This window comes from Anguilla anguilla, chromosome 9, assembly GCF_013347855.1.
Source record: "Anguilla anguilla isolate fAngAng1 chromosome 9, fAngAng1.pri, whole genome shotgun sequence".
Classification (NCBI taxonomy): Eukaryota; Metazoa; Chordata; class Actinopteri; order Anguilliformes; family Anguillidae; genus Anguilla; species Anguilla anguilla.
Genome location: NC_049209.1, coordinates 34,361,805 through 34,383,349, shown reverse-complemented (window position 1 = coordinate 34,383,349; position 21,545 = coordinate 34,361,805). Strand labels below are relative to the sequence as shown.

The window sequence follows — 21,545 nt, the reverse complement described above, 5'->3', positions numbered from 1 at the left end:
CTCTGTCTGTCCGTCTATCTCTCTGTCTGTCTGTCTCTCTCTCTCTCTGTCTGTCTGTCTGCCTGTCTATCTCTCTCTGTCTGTCTGTCTGTCTGCCTCTCTCTGTCTGTGCGTCTGTCTCTCTCTGTCTGTCTCTCTCTCTCTCCCTTCTATCTGTCTCTCCCTCTCTCTCCCTTCTATCTCTCTGTCTCTGTCTCTTTCTCTCTCTGATCTCCTTACCATCATTGTCTCCTTGCCTGTATTTTCAGTTCTGCTATTCTAATGCAGCATCGAGTGCTGTGGTTCTTGAAGGGGAAGCTGACCCACCTGGTTTGTGTAAAGATCAGTATCCACTGAACACGGAAGTTCTGGGAAGCACAGTAATCCTCTGTTAACCATGTGTAGTCATACTGCACACAAAGACAGTTGGCTGCTAGTCTCTTCATACAGTACCAGAGCTTGGGTAAGCTTTGCCACACTGTCTGTCTCTCCAGGAGGACTGTTTCAAATGCATTTCAGTTATCCAGCCCCTAATCCGTACTGTCACATTAGTACAATATTTGCACTCCCACTTCCGTGTGCTTGGCCTGACTTTAAACCTGCTTCCATCACACTTTTTCTCTATGGGTGAGCCCTCTGCACCCATGTCAGTATGGTGTACTCTTATAGTATTTTAGGACTGAAAATGCCATTTGTTTCGGCACCTAGGAACACTAAAACACAGAATTTTGAGGATGAAAACAAAACATTCAACCACTCTAGTCTCATTATTTTCATTTGCAATAAGCCAACAAAGTATTCATACCTGCACGGGAGTCCAAAAGAGGGAATTTTATGTTTTTGTCGCCATCTAGTGGCCACGATCAAGTAGCAAACTGTACAACAGCGATTATCACACACTCAAGTGATGTTCACAAATCTACAATTGCAAGATGCTAAAAATAATACATCATATAACTTAACTATTTTGGCAGTTATTAACATTACGCTGCTTCTGTTATACATCATTTATCCACGGATAAAACAGATGCTAGTAGGTTACAGTAGCCTATACAACATTTGTGTAACAAACTACCACCAATAAAACAAAATAAAATAAAAATAAACAAAGAAATAAAATCAAATAAAAACAAGCCTGTTGCCCAGTATCGTAGCCTGAGTTTCCCACCGACTCAGTCATTCCACCACACCTTCTTTACCCAGAATGCCAAAGACCTCGTTTAAGACGAAGCGGAGCCACGGTGCTGATGGAACTTGTTGTTCTTACACAGTTCTGTGCTCGCAAACTTCTGCTCATGAGCAAAGGGGCAGCTACTTCTGCATTGCGATGGAAACATATAATAAATAACATTATAATAAATACAGCATTGTGTAATACAATATTAGTATGTGTACATCGGAGATATTTGTGTGTGCCCAAATTCTAGAGTCGTAATTCTACTTATGATTTTGCACACACAGTACTGTGCTGCTTCCAGTTTAATTGAATTACTAAACTGGGAACCATTTTCAACAGTCTAGCATATGGCATAAGATTAAGTCTGTACTTTACATACAGGTATTTGAAAGCAGTGTTTCTTCACAGTTTCAAAGACTTTATTTAAAGTATAAACAAATTTTAAACACTTTACATATATTATTTTTTTTGTTTGTGACTACAGTTTGCTTATCGGCAAATTAAAATTAATATAAAAATCTGAATGAACAATTCTTACATATTGTACAAAAGAAAAAACAAACATACACCAATGTATATCCTCTTCAGTAAAACTGGTAACCCCTTTATGATTGTCATAGTGTACTAATAAAAATAACAATAAATAGATGAATAAACATCAAATAAATAGATTTTGATAGTTCTGCTTTTGCTTCTTAACTGATGTGAATTATCTTGCTTGTCCTGTACAGAAATGGCTTGGTGTAAAATAAAAAATAAAATAAAACAAAATCACAATTCTACCTTGATGGAAACTGTACAAAACTGAAGTACATCCCCAAAAAACGTCTGCAAAGACTAAATAAGCCAGGTCTGACATTACTAACTGCTAACATAGCCACCATCTTTCTTTTTAACTCTAAAAAATAAAACCAAAAACATTGGACTGTACTTGATCTATTTTTATTTATTTATTTATTTATTTTTTAAGAAATAAGCTCATTGTTCTTGGAACCGACCGCGTCAGCACATTGTAGTGTGCTGCAGGGAATTGTAGTTCTTCTGTGAGGCTGGTCATGTGGCCTGAGACGGGAGATTTTCCTTTTTTTATTTTTTATTTTAACCTTATCCAGTCTCTTCCCCAAAGGCCTAGACTAACATTTATGCGCTGTGTTCAGTCTGGTGTTTTTTTTCTTCCCAAAGAACATCCATCCACCAGTCCATCTCAATTCCAGGAAACCCATCCCCAACACACCCCCCCCCCAAACAAATGGGTGGAAAAATAATTTATTTTTAAATGCTTTTTATACCTTTTTCTTCAGAAAAAAGTATTTTATGTTTTCAACATTAGTTCTCAGTGCTTTCAGCTGTCTTTAAGAAAGGTTTTTTTTTGTTTCTCGTCTGTGACGTTGATCCGTTTTTTGTAAATGTTTTTTCTTTTTGAAAGTCCCTGCAGTGTCCAAAGCACTATTCCGTTTAGTCTCTGTAGGAGACGAGGGAGGAGGGGAAAGGAGGAGAAGCGGAGGACGAGAAAGGAGAGGGGGAGAGGAGTAGAGGAGGAGAGCAGAGGGCGGTGTGTGGGGGGGGGGGTGCAGGGGGGTGGAGGGCAGTGTGTGGGGGGGGTGGGGTGCAGGGGGGCGGAGGGCGGTGTGTGGGGGGGGGTGGGGTGCAGGGGGGTGGAGGGCAGTGTGTGGGGGGGGTGGGGTGCAGGGGGGCGGAGGGCAGTGTGTGGGGGGGGTGGGGTGCAGGGGGGCGGAGGGCAGTGTGTGGGGGGGGTGGGGTGCAGGGGGGCGGAGGGCAGTGTGTGGGGGGGTGGGGTGCAGGGGGGCGGAGGGCAGTGTGTGGGGGGGGTGGGGTGCAGGGGGGCGGAGGGCGGTGTGTGGGGGGGGGGTGGGGTGCAGGGGGGCGGAGGGCAGTGTGTGGGGGGGGTGGGGATCAGGGGGGCGGAGGGCAGTGTGTGGGGGGGGGGGGGGCAGGGGGGCGGAGGGCAGTGTCTTCGGGACAAGCGGCTCTGTTACCTCTTGCCCATCTCGTTCTGTCTCAGAAACTGGATGTTGGTGCTGCTGTCGGCCAGTTCGGGGTACTGCTCGACGGGGAGCACGTAGTAGCCCTCGTACCCCTGCACCCTCCCCGTGGCCACCAGCTGCTGGCGCTCGCCCTCGGTCCACAGCCGCCCCCCCTCCTTGCCCTCCTGCGCCTGGCGCTGCTCCCGGGCCCAGGCACCCGCCAGCGCCCTCTGGTGGGCCAGCTCCAGCAGGCGGGCGCGCTCCTTGTCCAGCACCTCGCCCGCGGGGCCGTAGCGCACGCTCAGCGTTAGCGCCGCGGCGCGGAACTCCACCGTGGCGGCCCGCCGCGTCCGGCCGCTCACCGTCACGTTGACCCCGCCCTCCAGCGCCTTGCGCCCGCCCGTCAGCCCCAGCCCCAGCGCCAGCAGGTCCGCGTCCGCCGGCCCCGCCTTGACGAAGAAGTGGCAGTCGCGGCCGTCCAGCGTGTAGTGCGTGCCCTCCAGGTGGGTGGCGCCGTTGAGCACCTGCGCCACCTTGCGGGCGTCCTCGCTGGCCGCGCTGGACACCCGCGCCGTCACGTGACCCCCCTTCACCGCCAGCATCACGCCCCGGCCCACGATGGGGGGGCTGGTGCCGAACCAGTGGCCCGGTTTGGGGCGCTTCCCCCGCCTCTCCTTGTTGAGCAGCTGCCCCTCCAGCGCCATGAAGGCCTGGTTCTGCCGCTCCGTCTCCTGCTGCACCCCGGTGATCAGCTGCAGAGAGAGGTCAGGGGTCAGGGGTCAGAGGTCAGGGGTCAGCCGGCAGAAAAGCGAATAAGGAAATGACAGTTGTAAGACTTGAGGGCAACACTCTTTTTGAGAGATATTTATTGAATCATTGAAGGGAAAAAAGGAGACTGATGCGTTTCTGAGACCAGCTCCTTCATCAGAGGTCTAACAGCTCTATATTCATTTCCTTGGTCCACACACTTTTTTGTATAATAGTATTATTGAATTTTCAAGTCACCATTTACCTCTACATAACTGTGAGGGAATGTTTTAATCTATTTTTCCCCCCTTTCCTCTTCTATCAGCCTGAAGGGGAACTGCACAAAATTCAGTCTGCCAGAACACTGCCCCGATTTTGGCCTCTGTACACAATGTTCTATTACTGTATAATATAAATGGACAAAAAATATCAAATAAATATGTTCTGCATAAATAAATCCAGTTTGTATTCATTTTATGTATAAATAAATAACACACAAATAGCCCAAGGCATTTATTTTCTTTTTAAAAGCGACGGCCTCCCGCCGTTGCCGTGGAAACGCCACACCCACCTGCGCCTTCTCGCTGTCCTGACTGGCCAGCAGCTCGTAGGGCGGGTCCACGAAGTAGAGGGAGTGGCGGGGGAAGCCGGGGATGATGTTGCTGAGCTGGAACCCGAACATCACCAGCCAGCTCTTCACATCTGCAGGACGGCAGGAACGGGACAGGTGAGAGGCCCCGCCCACAACGCCGTCAAACCGCTAAACCGCCACGTCCATCGCGTCCGCGGTCGCGACTACCGCTGAGGACTCCCAGGCCATGTCCTCCGCATTTATTCTGTCTGTTTCCAAAGCCTGCACTTCATTTAATTCTTTAGTGAGAACATCAATCGCAATTCATTTAGGAGGGGAATGAGCAGTCTCTAATATTGACTCAAAGTGAAAGCTAATCTAGAGGCGTACGTACAGCATTTACACCCTAAAATCCATCCTCAATTAAGTGACTAAATTAGAGAGTAAAAAGAGCATACCATAAGAGGCCTAACCCCCCACTCCCCCACCCCATCCCAGCTGAGTCTCCTGACCTCTGTATTTTTTAGGGCTCTGCCTACACCCCTGATCACATCGCTCGCACGGAGACGACCGAGCGTGTGGAAGTTTTTACGGAGGGAAATCCGGAGGTCCCGATGGGGAGCTGTGAAAAGCCGGGGGGGGGGGGGGGGGGGCTCAGAGAGGGTGTGACTGATTTACACTCACACCTGATGTGCTCTAGAGCCCATCGCAGACAGCCGAGTCTCTCCCTCCCAGCCTCGTCAGCTCTCATGCTCTTAATGAATGACTCGCCTTCAGAAAGCCTGCCAGATAATTGGCTTCTTTGTGTCTGCGCGTCGGCCCTTCTGTGAGAAACTCACTCTCGGGCTGTGTTTACGTTGGGCCGGGCTGGTATTGATATAGCCCATTAAGCTGTCATTGCTGAATAAATGATGATACTGCATTACGATAACCGTATTATGGCATTGTGGTAATATCATTATTACACTGTATCTACCTCACATGACCCCATTCTGCTCCATTCAAGCAGGACATAAACTGCAGGAATCAAACTCGACTGAATCGCGACTCCTTGACTCTCCTACCTGCGACTCCTCCACTTTCTGCTTCTGAGCCCTCCACAAGTAGCTCCCCAACCCCAAAACGTGACCCCCTCCACCTACACAACACCACAACCCCACCCACCGGCAAAAATGTCTCCATTGTCCACCTGTGACACTGACATCCAATGACTCCCCCACTCTGAAACAGTGAGTCCATCCCCCGCCTGGGACTTCACCCAGACCCACCCATGGTGAAACCCCGTCAACCCCCCCCCCCCCACCCCACCCCAGCCGCGTCCGCCTCCGCCCGCCCCCCCCCACCTGTGACGTAGTTCTTGACGTCCAGCACGTCGCTGAGCGGGTTGTTGTTCTTGAAGCTGTACAGGTTGAAGGGCGCCGGCTCCTTGCCGATCTTGGCCCACAGGCGGTGGTCGGGCGAGGTCCAGCGGCCCGCCAGCACGTCGTAGTCGCGCTGGGTGAAGTGCACCAGCCGGGTGAGCGGGTCGTACAGGCCGCCGTGGAAGCCCACCACCAGCGGGAAGTCGGGGTTGGAGTCGTGGTAGACCTCGCCGTACGCCGTGTACTGCAGCTGCTTGATCATCTGGCCGTTGCTGCTGAAGACGGCCAGCGGCGTGCCGGTGTTGTCCGACGCCACGTAGTACTCCTCGCCGCTGCTGACCTCCATGGCGAACAGGTGGCCCTGCAGGTCGTAGTACAGCGTGCTGATGGCCGAGCTGGAGTGGTTGTAGACGTGGGTGACCCGCGCCGGGTGGTTCAGGTCGGCGTAGAAGAACTGCAGGTGCTGGCCCAGCCCGGTGCGGCTGGACACCCGGCGGCCCAGCCCGTCGTAGTGGTAGCGCACGCTCCAGCCGCCCGGCGGCAGGCCGTAGGCCCGCTCCAGCAGCCCCTTGGAGTTGTAGTGGAAGACGTCGGCGCCGCGCTGGCACAGGAAGCCGTCCTCGTCCAGCCGGTACTGCACGTCTCCCAGGCGGTTGATGCGGTCGCGCAGGTCGTAGCGCAGCGGCAGCAGCCGGGTGCCGCTGCCGGGGTTGAGCAGGTGCAGGTTGCCGTTGAGGTCGTAGTTGTAGCGCCAGGTGATCCAGTCGTTGACCTTGACGGCCACCAGCTGGCCGTCGCCGTCGTACTCGTAGCGGTACTGCGTGGTGTTGGCGTACGGCCCGATCTTCAGCTCGCGCTTGATGACCCGGCCCATGCTGTCGTACTGCACCGTCATCCAGTACATGAGGGAGCGGAAGATCTCGTACTGCACCTCCTTGATGCGCCCGTGCGTGTCGAAGTGCTTGCTGAGCGTCATCACCGCCGTGGTGATGATCTGGTTGATGTCGTAGTAGATGACGCCGAACTTGCCGAAGTGCTCCACCTTGCCGGAGATCTCGTCGTAGCGGTAGAGGTCGACGGGCAGCGGCGTCTCGCTGATGACGGGCTTGACGCTGGCGATGCGGAAGCTGTTGTCGTGGTAGGTGTAGTCGAAGCGGGCGTTGACCATGCCCTCCTCGGAGAAGCGGTACATCTGCTTGTCCACCAGGGGGCCCATCTTGCGGTAGCGGATGGTGCAGGAGAAGCCGCCGCTCTGCAGGCTGACCATCTTGAGCACGCCGGCGGTCTCGTCGTAGCCGAAGGTGACGGCCGTGCTGTCGTACAGCACCTCGGACAGCTTGGCCAGCTTGCCGTGCTTGTAGAGCACGCGGCGGCCCGTGCCCAGGTAGTGCGTGGCCAGCGGCCGCCCGTCCTCGCCGAAGTCGTGGATGACCGAGGCGTTGCTCTCCGGCGGGTTGTAGATGTTGCGGACGTAGCCCACGGAGACGTGCGTGGACATGGTGTGGCGCGCCACACTGGGGACCGTCACCGCGGTGATGCGCCCGCACCCGTCGTACTCGAACACGTACTGCCGCTGCGTCTGCAGGAGCAACACCATGGACTGCAGAGAGAGAGAGAGAGAGAGAGAGAGAGAGAGAGAGAGTGAGGGAGAGAGAGAGGAGACAGAGCGTGTGTGTGTGTGAGAGAGAGGGAGAGACAGAGAGAGAGAGAGGGAGAGAGAGAGAGTGTGTGTGTGTGTGTGAGGGAGAGAGAGAGGAGACAGAGTGTGTGTGTGTGAGAGGGAGAGAGAGAGAGAATGGGAAAGAGAGAGACAGAGAGAGAGTGTGCGTGTGAGAGAGAGAGATGGGGGAGGGAGAGAGAATGAGAGAGTCAGTGTGAAAGAAAGTGAAAGAGAGAGTGAGTGAGAGAGAGAAAGTAAGAGAGATACAGAGAGAACTTATTTTTTGTTTGCAGGTGATTTGAATTGTATAATTTTCATTCATTATCATTTATGGAGATAATTACAGCTCCACAATAAGAAAAAAAATTAAATAGAATAATTAAAAAAGCAAAAAAAAAAAAACAAGAACAAGAAAACAGTTCTCTGTGATCCTGCGAAATTCACAATGTCAACCGCTTTTCACATTGCGTGTCACAGGCGGTGCTGAAAAACGTATTCACAGCCTTCTTGATCTTTAACACCTGCCATAATCCTCACTGAACTGCTGGGGCGAGAGCGATAAAGAGATAAATATAAATATATTTACTTATTAACATATTCATAAAGGATATTCTGCAGTTGCAACAGAAAGAAAGTTCAAAAGCGGTTTTAAACATTTGCGTATTTTCTCCTCATGAAGTCTGAATTCAGACGCCATCATCAACAATCAATCAGCCAATCAATCTTCAATATATTTAGTGACATTTACAAAGAGCTTATCACACAGAGATTTTCAGTGGATATTTTCTAGAGGGAATAAAATAAAAAAAAACGAAAAAGATGAAAATCAGAAGAAAATGTAAAAATGATTCCCTGAAGCCAAGCAGAAAGCGCAGTGTTTGAGAGATTGCCACTCCTCTGAAGCACTGGTTCAGCATTAAATGAAAGAGTACATTTGCACTGTGATAAGACTACGCTTGATCCCGTTTGGACTCTGAAGATCTACTGTGCACGTGTAAAGCGGGACAGAGCTATGTTTCCGGTAGGGTGCTGCGTTTCTGGTAGAGCGCAGTGTTTTCCAGAGCGCGCTGTGTTTTCGGAAGCGTGCTACGTTTTCGGGAGAGCACTACGTTTTGGGGAGGGTGCTATGGTTTCAGGAGGGCACTACGTTTTGGGGAGGGTGCTACGTTTTCGGGACGGCTCTACGTTTCTGATAAGGCATTGTGTTTTCAGGAGCGAGCACTACGTTTTGGGGAGGGTGCTATGGTTTCAGGAGGGCACTACGTTTTCGGGACGGCTCTACGTTTTGGGGAGGGTGCTATGGTTTCAGGAGGACGCTGCCTTTTCGGGAGGGCGCTACGTTTTCGGGACGGCTCTACGTTTCTGATAAGGCATTGTGTTTTCGGGAGGGTGCTACGTTTTTGGGACGGCTCTACGTTTCTGATAAGGCATTGTGTTTTTGGGAGGGCTCTACGTTTCTGATAAGGCATTGTGTTTTCGGGAGGGCGCTACGTTTTTCGGACGGCTCTATGTTTCTGATAAGGCATTGTGTTTCCGGGAGGGCTCTACGTTTCTGATAAGGCATTGTGTTTTCGGGAGGGCTCTACGGTCACGGGACGTCCCGGGGAAGCTCACCTTGTCCAGGTAGCTGTAGCTCCACACCTTCCCGTCCACGAAGGAGCGGGACACGACGCGCCCGAGGGCGTCGAACTCGGTGCGCTCGCTCATGCTGCCGCGCTGCAGCCCCACCAGCTGGCCGGAGGGCGAGTACGACACGTTGACCACCGCCAGGCTGCTGCTGGGCAGCCACATGATTGGCCGGCCCTGCGCGTCGTACATGATGCGCAGCGTGAACTTGCGGTGGTCGTCGTAGATCTTCTCCGTGCGCGTGTTGCGGTCGAAGTCGATGGAGAGCAGGTTCCTCCCGTGGGCCTGGAGTGTGTATGGGAAACAAACAAATAAACGAAACAAAAAAATGAATAAATAACTCATTATGTACAAGAGTTCACTTCACGGCAAGTGACAGGGAATGTCACACCCCTCGTTTTCAACAGCTTGGAATTTCTGTTTTTACAAAACCTGTTCCATGTTGCTTCATGCAACTACTTTTCTTGTTTAAAGATTTGTAATGCAGACTGTTATTTTAGCATAATGTAATGCAACCCACTCTTCAGAATGTTTCACCCATAAATAGGGGAGACTTCATATACCATATGACTGAAAACTGACATGCTATCAATACTGGTTTTTCTTCAGAACTGCCTTTTTAAATTATATAGGTTTGAGATTTTACTAGGTTTGTCTGCAGTAAATGACACACACCAAGAACTGTGGTCAGACAGAACAGGTCACAAAAAAGAACAACAAACAAAACAAAAAAAAAAACAGACAAAACCAGACACTTTGGTTGTGGTAAACAGGAAATGACATCAGCATGTGGGCCCGTCGCTCACCCTCAGCTTCCTGCCGAACACGGTGACCTTGCCCTTGGTCTGCTCCTTGCGCAGTCGCCACTCGATGGAGTTGAGGCCGTTGTCGGAGGGCAGCGTGATGTTGCGGCGGCCGATGGTGGGGCTGACCGAGCCGGCCAGGACGTGCGGCTCCGTGTGGAAGCTGATGCCCATGCCGTTGGCGTACATCACCCGCATGGTGCCGTTGTTGCACAGCTGGTAGCTGTTCCGCACTTGGTCTGCAGGGGGCGACGGAGAGACGCGCAGAGGATTAGGGGGAGAGGGAGAGGGAGAGGGACTCTGGTCACAGAAGCTGCAGCTGTGGATTCGAGGGTATCCTTCGCTAAAAGCACGATACTTTATCTCCCGCTGAATCTGCTGAACCTCTTCCAGATGGTAAAAAAAAAAAAAAAACGCACTGCTCCCATAAACGGAGAGATCGGAGATAAGATAGGAGTGTTTTTTAGACTCAGATAGAGTGCCTTTTATTCCATTTGAGCGCAGTAACAAGATCATGTACAGCATCAAAGACATCCATCACAAGCCGAAATAATCCTCATAACCGCATTTAAAAAGAAAAAAAAAAAGAAAAAAGTAAAAAGGAAAAAAAGAAAAAAAATTCTTTGGACCGTTTTGGCAGTCAGCTGGCTCTTAAAGAAGGCTTTTAACTGCTCTGTATTTCTGCATCGGGAGAGTAAAGCCGGGCTCTTAAAATCTGATTTACACCCACAGAGGGCCGCGCACTGCTCCACCGCCATATCAAAATGACTTTGCAGTTTAAAGCATTCCAAATAGCCTTTTGCCTCTACGGGCCCCTTGGGTGCAGTTCTGCGCACCTCTCTAAACTTCTTACTCTCACACCCCCTCCGCGCCCCCTCCCCCGCTCTCTCCATTTATTCTCCCGCACGGCCGCCCCCCCCGCGGGCCGCCCCGGATTCGGGGGAGATCTGATAGCGCTTCTGCTAAACAAGCCCAATAAGCTGTGGGGGGCTGGGGCCGCCCCCCCAGAGCAGCCCCCCCCCCCCCCGCCCTCCCCCCCAGAGCAGCGCGGGGAGAGAGCCCCCCCCCCCCCCCCCCCCCGCCAGAGCAGCGCGGGGAGAGAGAGCCCCCCCCCCCCCCCCCCCGCCCTCCCCCCCAGATCAGGATCTACCGTACCGCAGGGAAACATCGCTCCGACGGTCTATACAACAGGAGCGCTCGGAGAGAGGGAGAGAGAGAGAGAGAGAGAGAGAGAAGGGGGCGCAGAGCTTCAACACAGGGGGAACAGAGTGCCGGAGAGAGAGAGAGAGAGAGAGAGAGAGAGAGAGAAGGGGGCGCAGAGCTTCAACACAGGGGGAACAGAGTGCCGGAGAGAGAGAGAGAGAGAGAGAGAGAGAGAAGGGGGCGCAGAGCTTCAACACAGGGGGAACAGAGTGCCGGAGAGAGAGAGAGAGAGAGAGAGAGAGAAGGGGGCGCAGAGCTTCAACACAGGGGGAACAGAGTGCCGGAGAGAGAGAGAGAGAGAGAGAGAGAGAGAAGGGGGCGCAGAGCTTCAACACAGGGGGAACAGAGTGCCGGAGAGAGAGAGAGAGAGAGAGAGAGAGAGAAGGGGGCGCAGAGCTTCAACACAGGGGGAAACAGAGTGCCGGAGAGAGAGATAGAGAAAGAGAGTGAGAATGAGTAAGAGAGGAAGAGGGGGGGGCGGAGCTTCAACATGGGGGGGGGGGGGTAGAGTGCTGGAGAGAGACTGAGAGACAGACCTGCAGCAGTAGATCCGGATCTTTCTTTTAGGGGCATGTGTTCATGAGTGAGAGAGAGAGAGATATCGCTGCGCACTGAGAGGGAGCGAGTTTGTCCTAAAGTGCGTGAGACAGACAGAGATGGAGAAAAAGAAAAAGAGAGAGACAGAGAGAGAGAGAGAGGGGGGAGAAAGAGAGAGAGAGAGAGAGCAAGGGAGGGAGGGAGAGACAGTCTTCGCGTGAGAGTGTGCGGGCGTACGACGCGTGCGTCTTCACCTTGCACCACGGAATACGACGCCTCCACGGACGAGAGGTTGGTGACGACGGTGACGTCGTCGTCCCGGTTGGAGCTCTCGATGTCGATGTTGATGGAGCGCTCGATCTCGCGGTGCAGGCTGGTCACCACTCCCGTGGGGTAGCTGACGTTGGTCAAGCGGCCCTCGCTGTCATATCTGGGGGGGGGGGGTGGGTGGGAGGGAGTTAAAAGAGGAGGTAGCTCATCAGGTAGCAGGGCCTATTGTACGCTTACACAGAGACAGGTGAGTATTGACAAGAGAGTGAGGCTTCAGGAAAGAGTGGGTGGAGATACCACTGTCTCACTGAATATGGCTCAACCAATGAGCTTTACAGTGGAAATACAGTCTTGGTCTGATTGGTTCAAAAAAGGTCTGTGAGTGACAGAATATCTCAGCCCAGTGGTCCCCAACCCTGTTCCTGGAGTAGGTTTTCATTCCTAATTTAGCACACCTGATTGTACTAATTAGCAGCTCAATGAGATCTCCAGGTGTTGTATGAGGTCTGCTTCATTAGGGTTGGAATGACAACCTACAGGATGGTACATCTCCAGGAACAGGGTTGGTTACCACTGTTGTGGGATCTGCGAAGTCTAAGATCAAGTGCAGTGCAGAAGTGCTACAACCAGGTGAACAGCAGTACACAGGAATGGACACTAGAGGGAGACAGCAACCAGCACAGATGATGCAGTCTCCAAGAGTCACAGTCTAGCCCAGTCATCCTGTACTGAAAACAGGCCTTTGCACCTTAAAACCCAACGCTCCCCAGTCTTGGAGCAGCGGAGGGTCTCCTGGGGGGTGAAGTGTAAGTGTGGAACAAACGCCTGCGGTCACTGCGGCCCCCCCAGGACACCGGGGTTAAAGAGCAGGCCTAAGATGATTCGGCTCACAGCCCCGTGCCCCAGCCTGCCCCTGGCATCTACTGTTGCCCCGGGCAACCTCCGGGCACCACGGCAAACACGAGGATGGAGAATCACTAACAATCCGGTTCCCCATTCAATAACCTCTAATAAACCCTCGCTGACACACAGCTGAATATGGATTTGTTTTGGTTTTTGACTGCTGACAGCCGTCCACAGAGCACGAATTACTGCAGAAAAAACACATAAATACATACAGACCCTAGCAGGACACAGGAAGCATAAGAGATATAACCACAGTCATGTGAGATACACATATAAGCACACACTCATGGACACAAATACACATGTACTATATACACACACAGGCATGCGCACACATGCACACGCACACACACACTCACACTTACATTCACACATGCACACTCGCACTCACACACGTACACACACACACACTCTCTCTCACACTCACACACACACACACACACACTCTCTCACACACACACACACACACACACACTCTCTCACACACGCACACACACACACACACACTCTCTCTCACACTCACACACACACACACACACACTCTCTCACACACACACACACACACACACACACTCTCTCACACACTCTCTCACACACGCACACACACACACACACACACACACTCTCTCTCACACTCACACACACACACACACACACACACTCTCACACACACTCACACACACACACACTCTCTCACACACACACACACACACACTCTATCTCACACACACACACACTCTCTCTCACACTCACACACACACACACACACACACACACTCTCTCTCACACACTCACACACACACACACACTCTCTCTCACACACACACACACACACACACACACACACACACACACTTCTCTTACTCGTAGAAGGTGGTCCAGCCAGTCTCGTCGGCCTTGGACGCCAGCAGGCCGGTGTTCCCGGCGTAGCTCAGCAGCGCCACCTCCTGGTTGAGGGCGGAGACGGCGCGCAGGCCGCCGGCGGGGTCCAGCGCCAGCGTCACCACCTGGTTCTCGGGCAGCAGGACGAGCCGCAGCGCCCCGGCGCCGCCCTGCCCCGCCCCGTCGCGCCGCACGCGCAGCGTGTTGTTGCAGCTGTCGGCGGCGGCGGCCAGCTCGCCATCCGGCCCGTAGGAGAAGTTGTAGAGCGGCTCTCCGGTGACCAGGCTGACGGTCTGCGTGTGCCGCCCGTCCGCGCCGAACACGTACAGCTCCTGGTCGCGCGGCGACGCCACCTCGTAGCGCCCGGCCGGCGTGCGGGCGGGCCGGTTGGCGCTCACCGCCCGGATGCGGATGTTGTTGAGGTCGGCGATGAAGAGCGTGCCGTCGGGCGACGCCGCCAGCGAGGTGGGCGAGTTGAGGCTGGCGTCGGTGGCGTAGCCGTCGTCGCCGGCGAAGCAGTTGCAGTTGACGTCGTTCTTGCAGTCGCACTCGGACGCGGCGCCCGCCAGCAGGGAGATCTCGCCGCCCGTGCTCACCTGCCGCACGCGGTTGATCTTCTTCTCGTCCGTCTCGGCGATGTACAGCACGCCCGCGTGCGAGATGGCGATGGCGGTGGCGCTCTCCAGCGCCGAGTGGATGGCCAGCTTGCTGAGCGAGTAGTCGATGCCGGGCACCTGGCAGTGCATGGGCCGCCCGGCGATGATGCTCACCTGGTGGTTCTCCGTGATGCGCAGGATGACGTTGTTCTCCAGGACGTACAGAGAGTTGTCCATGGGGTTCACCGCCAGGTCCGTGGGCCACTCCAAACGCACCTGGAACCAGAACCCAAGACACACTGTGTCAGCACATCAGAGAATATACTAATACATACTAATACAGGATAAAACACATACACATTGTTCTTAATAATAATAATAATAATAATAACATTACGGGCATTTAGACTTGTACAACGTTTGCACAGCATTTACACAGCTGGATACACACTGAAGCAATGCAGGTTAAGTAACTTAACGGGTACAAAGGCAGTGTCCTACCCAGGAATCAAACCTGTGACCTTCAGGTTACAAACCCAGTTTGTTACCCATTATACCACACTACCGCCCAATAATAATAATAATAAAGGTCACAATAGTTCTCAAAGAGCAGCAGTGCATCGCAGGAAGAACTGCACAGTATCAAGGAAAACAAAGCACCAATGAAAAACTGCAAATGGGAAGAACCTGGATACTAGCCAATCGGAGCACTGCATTTCAAATATCACCAGCGCACGCGCTAATGAAGACCAGCTGCACCGGTGACCTCCCCCGTCTCTCTCTCTGTCAGCGGCGTGGCTTCGTAGCGCAGGTTAGCACGTTAGCACGAGCTTCTGGCGCTCGGCTACTGATGGCTCGCTGATTATTTACTTTGTAGACAGAAGGGAACGTGGCAGAGCGCTGTCCTCGCAGCGCCGCCTCGCACGGCGGGAAAATAACCACCGCCGCCTGACCTTAAACCCGTGTCGGGACACCGAGAAGACCCAATTAAAATGTCTGACTACGTCCGCCAGGAAATGCCACAGATCTCTGCTCTGGGCTTTTTTGGAAAGGCCACTGACATTCATCAGGGGGCAGACTGGCGGAGGTACGGGCTGAGCTGGTGTCTCTTCCCCACACAGCGAGGAACGGCCTTTTTATGGGCCCAGAAGGCATTAAACATCCTTTAAAGGGGGCGAAGTGTACTCTGCCGCGCTCAACGCCGAACGATTAGCTGAGCAGGAGTGTGAGAAAGGACTGGGGGTGGGGGTGGGGGGGGAGTCCCAGAATGCAGCTGGGCAGGACCTGGCTGACGTCCATGCTGGCGTCGCAGCTGAGCGGTCGCACGGCTGTGAGGTCGTTGGTTCTCAGGAGGGTGGAGATGATCCCGTTCTGGTCCACCTTGCGGATCATGGTGGCGTCCACAAAGTACATGAGCCCGTTTTTATCCACGGCGATCCCTGAGAGAGAGAAAGGGAGAGAGAGAGAGAGAGAGAGATAGACAGGCAGAAAGACGAGGAGAGAAAGTAAGAGAGAGAAACAGAGAAAGAAAGGGACAGAGAAAAAGGTTTGCATTCATTTGAATGTGTGCCCAATTAATTCTAGGTCAGAGGCTACTCATTTTGTTTGTTCAAATTCCCATGGCTGTATGTGCGTATGAGTGTGCATGTGTGAGCGAGCGTGACAGTGTGCACATTGTATTTCTGTTTTTGTTCATTTCGAGTGACATAATTTCTCTTGTCATGCAAATAAAGTATCTTTGAAACGGAATATGAATTTGGGGAGTTTTTTTGGGGGTGGGGGGGGGGGGTGCGTGGTGGTCAGAACCACAACAATTGCATCTGTCAGCCCTCCCACTGACGCACAGCTACTGTCTGTCAGGCTCAAAAAACCACAATATCACAGCGCTCCACATTCCCTGGCGACAGACGTTATGGGTTCAGAGGCTCCGCCCCCTTTCAGCATTGTCAGAGGAACGCATCTGCACGTGTCACAGTGACACCCCCCCGCCTCTGAACTCGGCTGATTGGACACTCAGGGGGGCCCTGGAGCCCCAGAGTCTGCAAGGTGCTCAGGTGCGAGCTTTCCCATCAGAGCGCACATTTCTCCTTTCACATTATCTTTCAGGCCGCCTGAAATTCATGACGGTTTGGGGAGAAAATGGGGGTGGGGGTGGGGGTTGGGAGTTGTGGGGGCGGGGGCGGGGGGGGGGGTCAGTCAATTCCCAGGCAGCGCTGTTCCCGTGTGCTGTGACCGAGATGTTCCTTCTTTTTTTTGACTGACAGTGGTCACGGTCTAGTGCTGGTCATCTCTGGACAGAGGATCTCAGACGCGTAGCTCCATAACGAGATATAAGCTCATGGGGGGGGGGGGGGGGGGCACGTTGGGGGGGGGGGGGTGCAGGTGTTGCCATGACAACACAATGAATGACATTTCTTTTCCCTGATCAGGCAGAGGGGCCAACATGGGGTTCTGGGCTCAGCAGGGACAAGGGGAGATCTCTCTATTTGGACCATCACAGCCACCGTAGTAAAGGACAGCTATGCTCCTGAGGGCTGGGGAGTCTAGCTCTCCTGCTAGACTTATGACATCATCTTACGGAACCCTGCAGTAGACTGTCTTCTATTTCTGTTGCTAACTGATAATACCATGATTTGCTTGCAGCTGTTCCAGTTTAGTATTCATTGTTATTTTTTTAGGTTAGCTTAATTCTCTGATCTATGACACCAGGAAGACTGGTGGGATTTGTACTTTACATTTTTGGCAGCCATTGGAAAACTAACGAGGAGAATTGTTTTTCACTCATGATTATATAATACATGCTCATGCTGTGTGTGTGTGTGTGTGTGTGTGTGTCTGCGAATGTGTGTGTGTGTGTACGTGTGTGTGTATGTGTGTGTCTGTGAGTGTGTGTGTATGTTGTATCTAATTGTTTAGCATGCTTGCGCATGTTTTTCATACATATTGCATGCTATAGCATATTATGCCTTGTTACAACATGTTACAGGGTGTTATAGTATGTTATAGCATACTGCAGTGTGCTATAGGATGTTATAGCATGCTAAAGAATGTTATAGGATGTTAAAGCATGTTATAACCTGTTACATCATATTACAATGTGCTATAGGATGTAATAGCATGTTATAGCCTGTTATATCCTGTTATAGCCTGTTATAGCCTGTTATAGCATGTTATACCCTGTTATAGCCTGTCGCAGACCCACCTCTGGGACTCATCAGCATGGCCTCCACGGCCTTGCCCCCGTCCCCGCAGCGCGCCTCGTCGAAGGGCACGCACTGCTCGCCCGTCCCGGCCACCACCTCCGCGTTGTCGGACAGGAGCCGCGCGCCTGTCAGAGAGCGCACGCGGTAGATCCGCCGGGAGTTGGTGTCGGACAGGAAGAGTGCGCCGGACACCGGGTCCACCGCCAGGTAGTACTTGTGCGTCGGGTTGTTGCTGCGAGCGAAACAGCGGGAACGGCAGGTAAAGTAACCGTAACACCACAAATACGAGAGAAGACACACACACACTCCTACACACACACAGACACACACCTACACACACACACACACACACACTCCTACACACACTCCTACACACACACACACACACACACACACTCCTACACATACACAGACACACACCTACACACACACACACTCCTACACACACACAGACACACTCCTACACACACACACACACACACACTCACTCCTACACACACACACACACACACACTCCTACACACACACACACACACACACACACTCCTACACACACACACACACTCCTACACACACACAGACACACACTCCTACACACACACACACACACACACACACTCCTACACATACACAGACACACACCTACACACACAGACACACACACACACTCCTACACACACACAGACACACTCCTACACACACACACACATACACACTCCTACACACACACACACACTCACTCCTACACACACACACACACACACTCCTACACACACACACACACACACACACACTCCTACACACACACACACACACACACACACACACACTCCTACACACACACACACACACACACACTCCTACACACACACACACACACACTCTAAACAAACAAAGGAACAGCAGGTGAGGTAACCGTAAAACTACATATTCGAGAGAACACACACACACCTACACACACACACGCCCTAAACAATGATGCGTAGACTGTCAGACGTATCAGTCAAGAAGCTGAGACTGCACACACACCAAAACCGCATTTATTAATAAAGACGCAACTCATAAGCATGAAACTCTAATAGCGAGCGTAGTTTCAGGAGTTGGCAATAGCGCGTGACCTCGATTTAGAGCACAAACACCCATTAACTCTGGGGACAGGGCCCGGGAGGGCAGATTAAAAAGAATGACGCACTTATGAAAAATCGAGCGCTTACTGTCGCATCTCCAGACAATTTACAGTTTTTACAATTAAGAAACACGCTTTTCTCAAGTACTGTTTTTCACACGCTTCGCAGCACTTTGTCTGTTTTGATATCATATCGCGACACCAAACTCAACACTTCATGGGAGAAGCTTTGGAGGGCGAAGTAGTGAGTTCGAAGAACTGAAACTGACGGACGAGGAGGAAGAGAAGGCAAAGAGATGAGCACACGCTGCGAGAACGACCTGTTTCAATGACCCAGTGCACGGTAGAACACATACACCAGACCTGGGTCAAATACGTATTTGTTTTGGATTCAAACACTTTTCTGTGCTCTGTTGATCTTGCCAGCTGTAATTGAGCCTGCCAATATGACCAGAAGGCGGGGTTTGCACAGTAAAGCGTGGAAAAGTATTTGAAGCCAAAACAAATACGTATTTGAGCCAGCTCAGACACGTACATGAAAGGACAGTTATGCACACATGTACACGTACACGCAAACAGGTGAATGGAGGTTTGCAGCCAGCATGCAGTCTTCCTGTGATAGCTGAGCATGACATTGCTACTGAAAGCAGGCAGCAGGAAATAGCAGACAGACTGTAGAAATGGGAACTGAACATCTTACCTGTGTCTAAAATCTTTGTTCCTTGAAGAAAAAAACGGCAAGAAATACACACATTAGAGTGCTGGCGCTACACATTTCACCCCCACTGTTAAACTGCCTAGAAGGATTTGATTAGATTATTGTCACATAACTTGCCATTTTGTGGCCTTAGCGGGCGGGAACCAATCAGCATTCACAGTCAAAAAAAAGGACCCGCCCCTGAAATTGCCTGCTTTCGTACAGTTCTGCTACGGACTGCAAATGAACTGTGGCAGGAGAACTAGGGAGCCGTGAAAGAAGAGACCCCCCCTGGACCCCCCTCCCCTCAGAAACTCCGCCCCCCAGCACACACACCTGAGCTCCAGGATCCCGGTGGTGTTGAGGGAGGGGTACACCCGGCGCACGAAGTTGAGGTCGCCCACGTAGAGGCTGCCGTCGATGCCCACGGCCAGCGCCACCGGCGCCAGCAGCTTGTTGCCGTCGGCCAGCCCGTTGCAGCTGGGGCATGAGATGCTGCGCCGACGCCCGTTTCCCATGATGCTCCGGATGACGGGCGGCTGCTGCGAGGTGAAGACGTTCTCCCCGCTGCCCTTGTGCAGGATCCCTGGGGGGGGGGGGGGTTGGAAGGGAGGGGAGGGGTAAATTTGACCCAAATGAAAGACCACCCCAATCACTCAGAGGCTTTGGCTCCACATCACTTTCAAGTGACTCAAATACAAACACAAAGAGCACCTTCAACCGCTGTTCAAAAAAACCCATCCAAAATAAAAACAAAGAATAAAACTGCTATTCCATAAGCTCTGATTAAACTGATTTTTACACAGTAACATGTCCAGTGTTAATTCAACTGCCACAGGGCACACAGGAGTGCAATAAAGACCATATTTACTCTGTAAGAGTTCATTCAACACATTTCAACTGTGTAAAAACTGTTCTCTCCATTTATACACAACCCACAAACGTACAGCGCCCCCTAGCTGCCCAGTAGTAGCCTGCGGTCGACACATATGTAAATCCACCAGCGCTGTATGAACGGGCACCGCGGAGCTTCACTGGCTGACAGCCGATTGGACGCAGCTGAGAAGAAGATCAGCTGTTCGAAGAACGCTAAATAATTAGCGAGCGGCCCCGCCACTAGCGGACCGTCGCGGTGCGGGTCTGTGAAACGTCTGGCGCGGCCGTCAGCTAGCGCAGCCGTCAGCTAGCAGGGCCGTCAGCTAGCGCGTCCGTCAGCTAGCACGGCTGACAGTCCGACGGGCGCTAGATTTCCGGGGCGTCGGCCTCGGAGAGAGAGGACGGTGGAACAGAGAGAGCGGGGTGGTGGGGGGGGGGGGGGCGAGGACAAGGGCACAGCCCGTTAGCACTGTCAGTCTAGCGGCGAGATTGGCGTCTGCTCCCCCAGCTCTCAGAGCGCTGTTTAACCCCGGCGACGGGACGGCACGTCTCCAGGGACGCTCACGCGAACGCAGCCGTTCCCGCCACACGCCGCTCCGTAGCGCCGAGAGACGCCATTACCGCTGCAAACGGCAACGAGCCGCGGCGGTGTCGTCACAACACGCTTAACAAAAAAAACCCCCTCCTGGAGTTAACCTAAAATTTACACCTACATTTTTTTAGGGTTTCTCAACTGAAATTTTTAATACTCATTCGAATGAAGTGGGACAAACTGACGTAAAAATTTTAGGTTTGTCCACTGAAAAAAGGGCTGGCTGAACGTAAACATGCAGTCCAAACCGCCAATGAAAAACCGTCCACGGCGACGCACTACACAGAGGTGGGCCACGGAAATGCAGACTCGCTTAAAGCGACTGAAATAGAAGTGGTGCCTAGCAACAAGGGAGGGGGGGGGGTCGGGGTGAAGGGCTTAAGGCCCTTGTTCTTCTGGATTCATACACACAGAGCTATGGATTTGACTCTGTTTTTCTAACACACCGTTCTCAATCTCGGGCTTTGCGCAGTGGCCCGTGTCACGCACGTAAGCTACGAACACACTGCCATCTTGATCTATTGCACCGTCGCCAGGATTTTTTTCACATGTCATGACTTCTCAACCAATCACGTGCTGAGTTTTTTTTCCCCCTCCCTTGTCGTCATGTGTCATTAATCGCTCCGGTCTTTTCCGCGGAGCACCCTGAGGACAGCACGTCTGTCGCCACGCGTTCCTTCCTCTCCCACCATTTTGTATAAATAAAAAGCTTTTTTTAAATGATTCTACGAGAGAGCGCCTCGAGAGA

The 21,545-nt window shown here is 52.3% G+C and overlaps 1 protein-coding gene across 4 annotated transcripts in view; it reads right to left on the bottom strand.

The window, feature by feature from the left end:
- Positions 1-3,096: 3,096 nt before the first annotated feature.
- LOC118235743 (teneurin-2-like) overlaps positions 3,097-21,545 on the bottom strand; it is a 364,321-nt gene continuing 345,872 nt past the window's right edge. For all 4 annotated transcript variants that reach the window (XM_035433481.1, XM_035433482.1, XM_035433484.1 and 1 more), the window contains 11 exons: positions 19,666-19,915; positions 19,333-19,353; positions 17,506-17,738; positions 15,588-15,742; positions 13,690-14,579; positions 11,904-12,079; positions 9,913-10,148; positions 9,095-9,391; positions 5,803-7,420; positions 4,460-4,590; positions 3,097-3,893 (listed from right to left, as the gene is read on the bottom strand). In XM_035433481.1, coding sequence (XP_035289372.1) covers positions 3,150-3,893; positions 4,460-4,590; positions 5,803-7,420; positions 9,095-9,391; positions 9,913-10,148; positions 11,904-12,079; positions 13,690-14,579; positions 15,588-15,742; positions 17,506-17,738; positions 19,333-19,353; positions 19,666-19,915 — 4,751 coding nt within the window. In that variant the 3' untranslated portion in view covers positions 3,097-3,149. The remainder of the gene's footprint in view (positions 3,894-4,459; positions 4,591-5,802; positions 7,421-9,094; positions 9,392-9,912; positions 10,149-11,903; positions 12,080-13,689; positions 14,580-15,587; positions 15,743-17,505; positions 17,739-19,332; positions 19,354-19,665; positions 19,916-21,545) is intronic.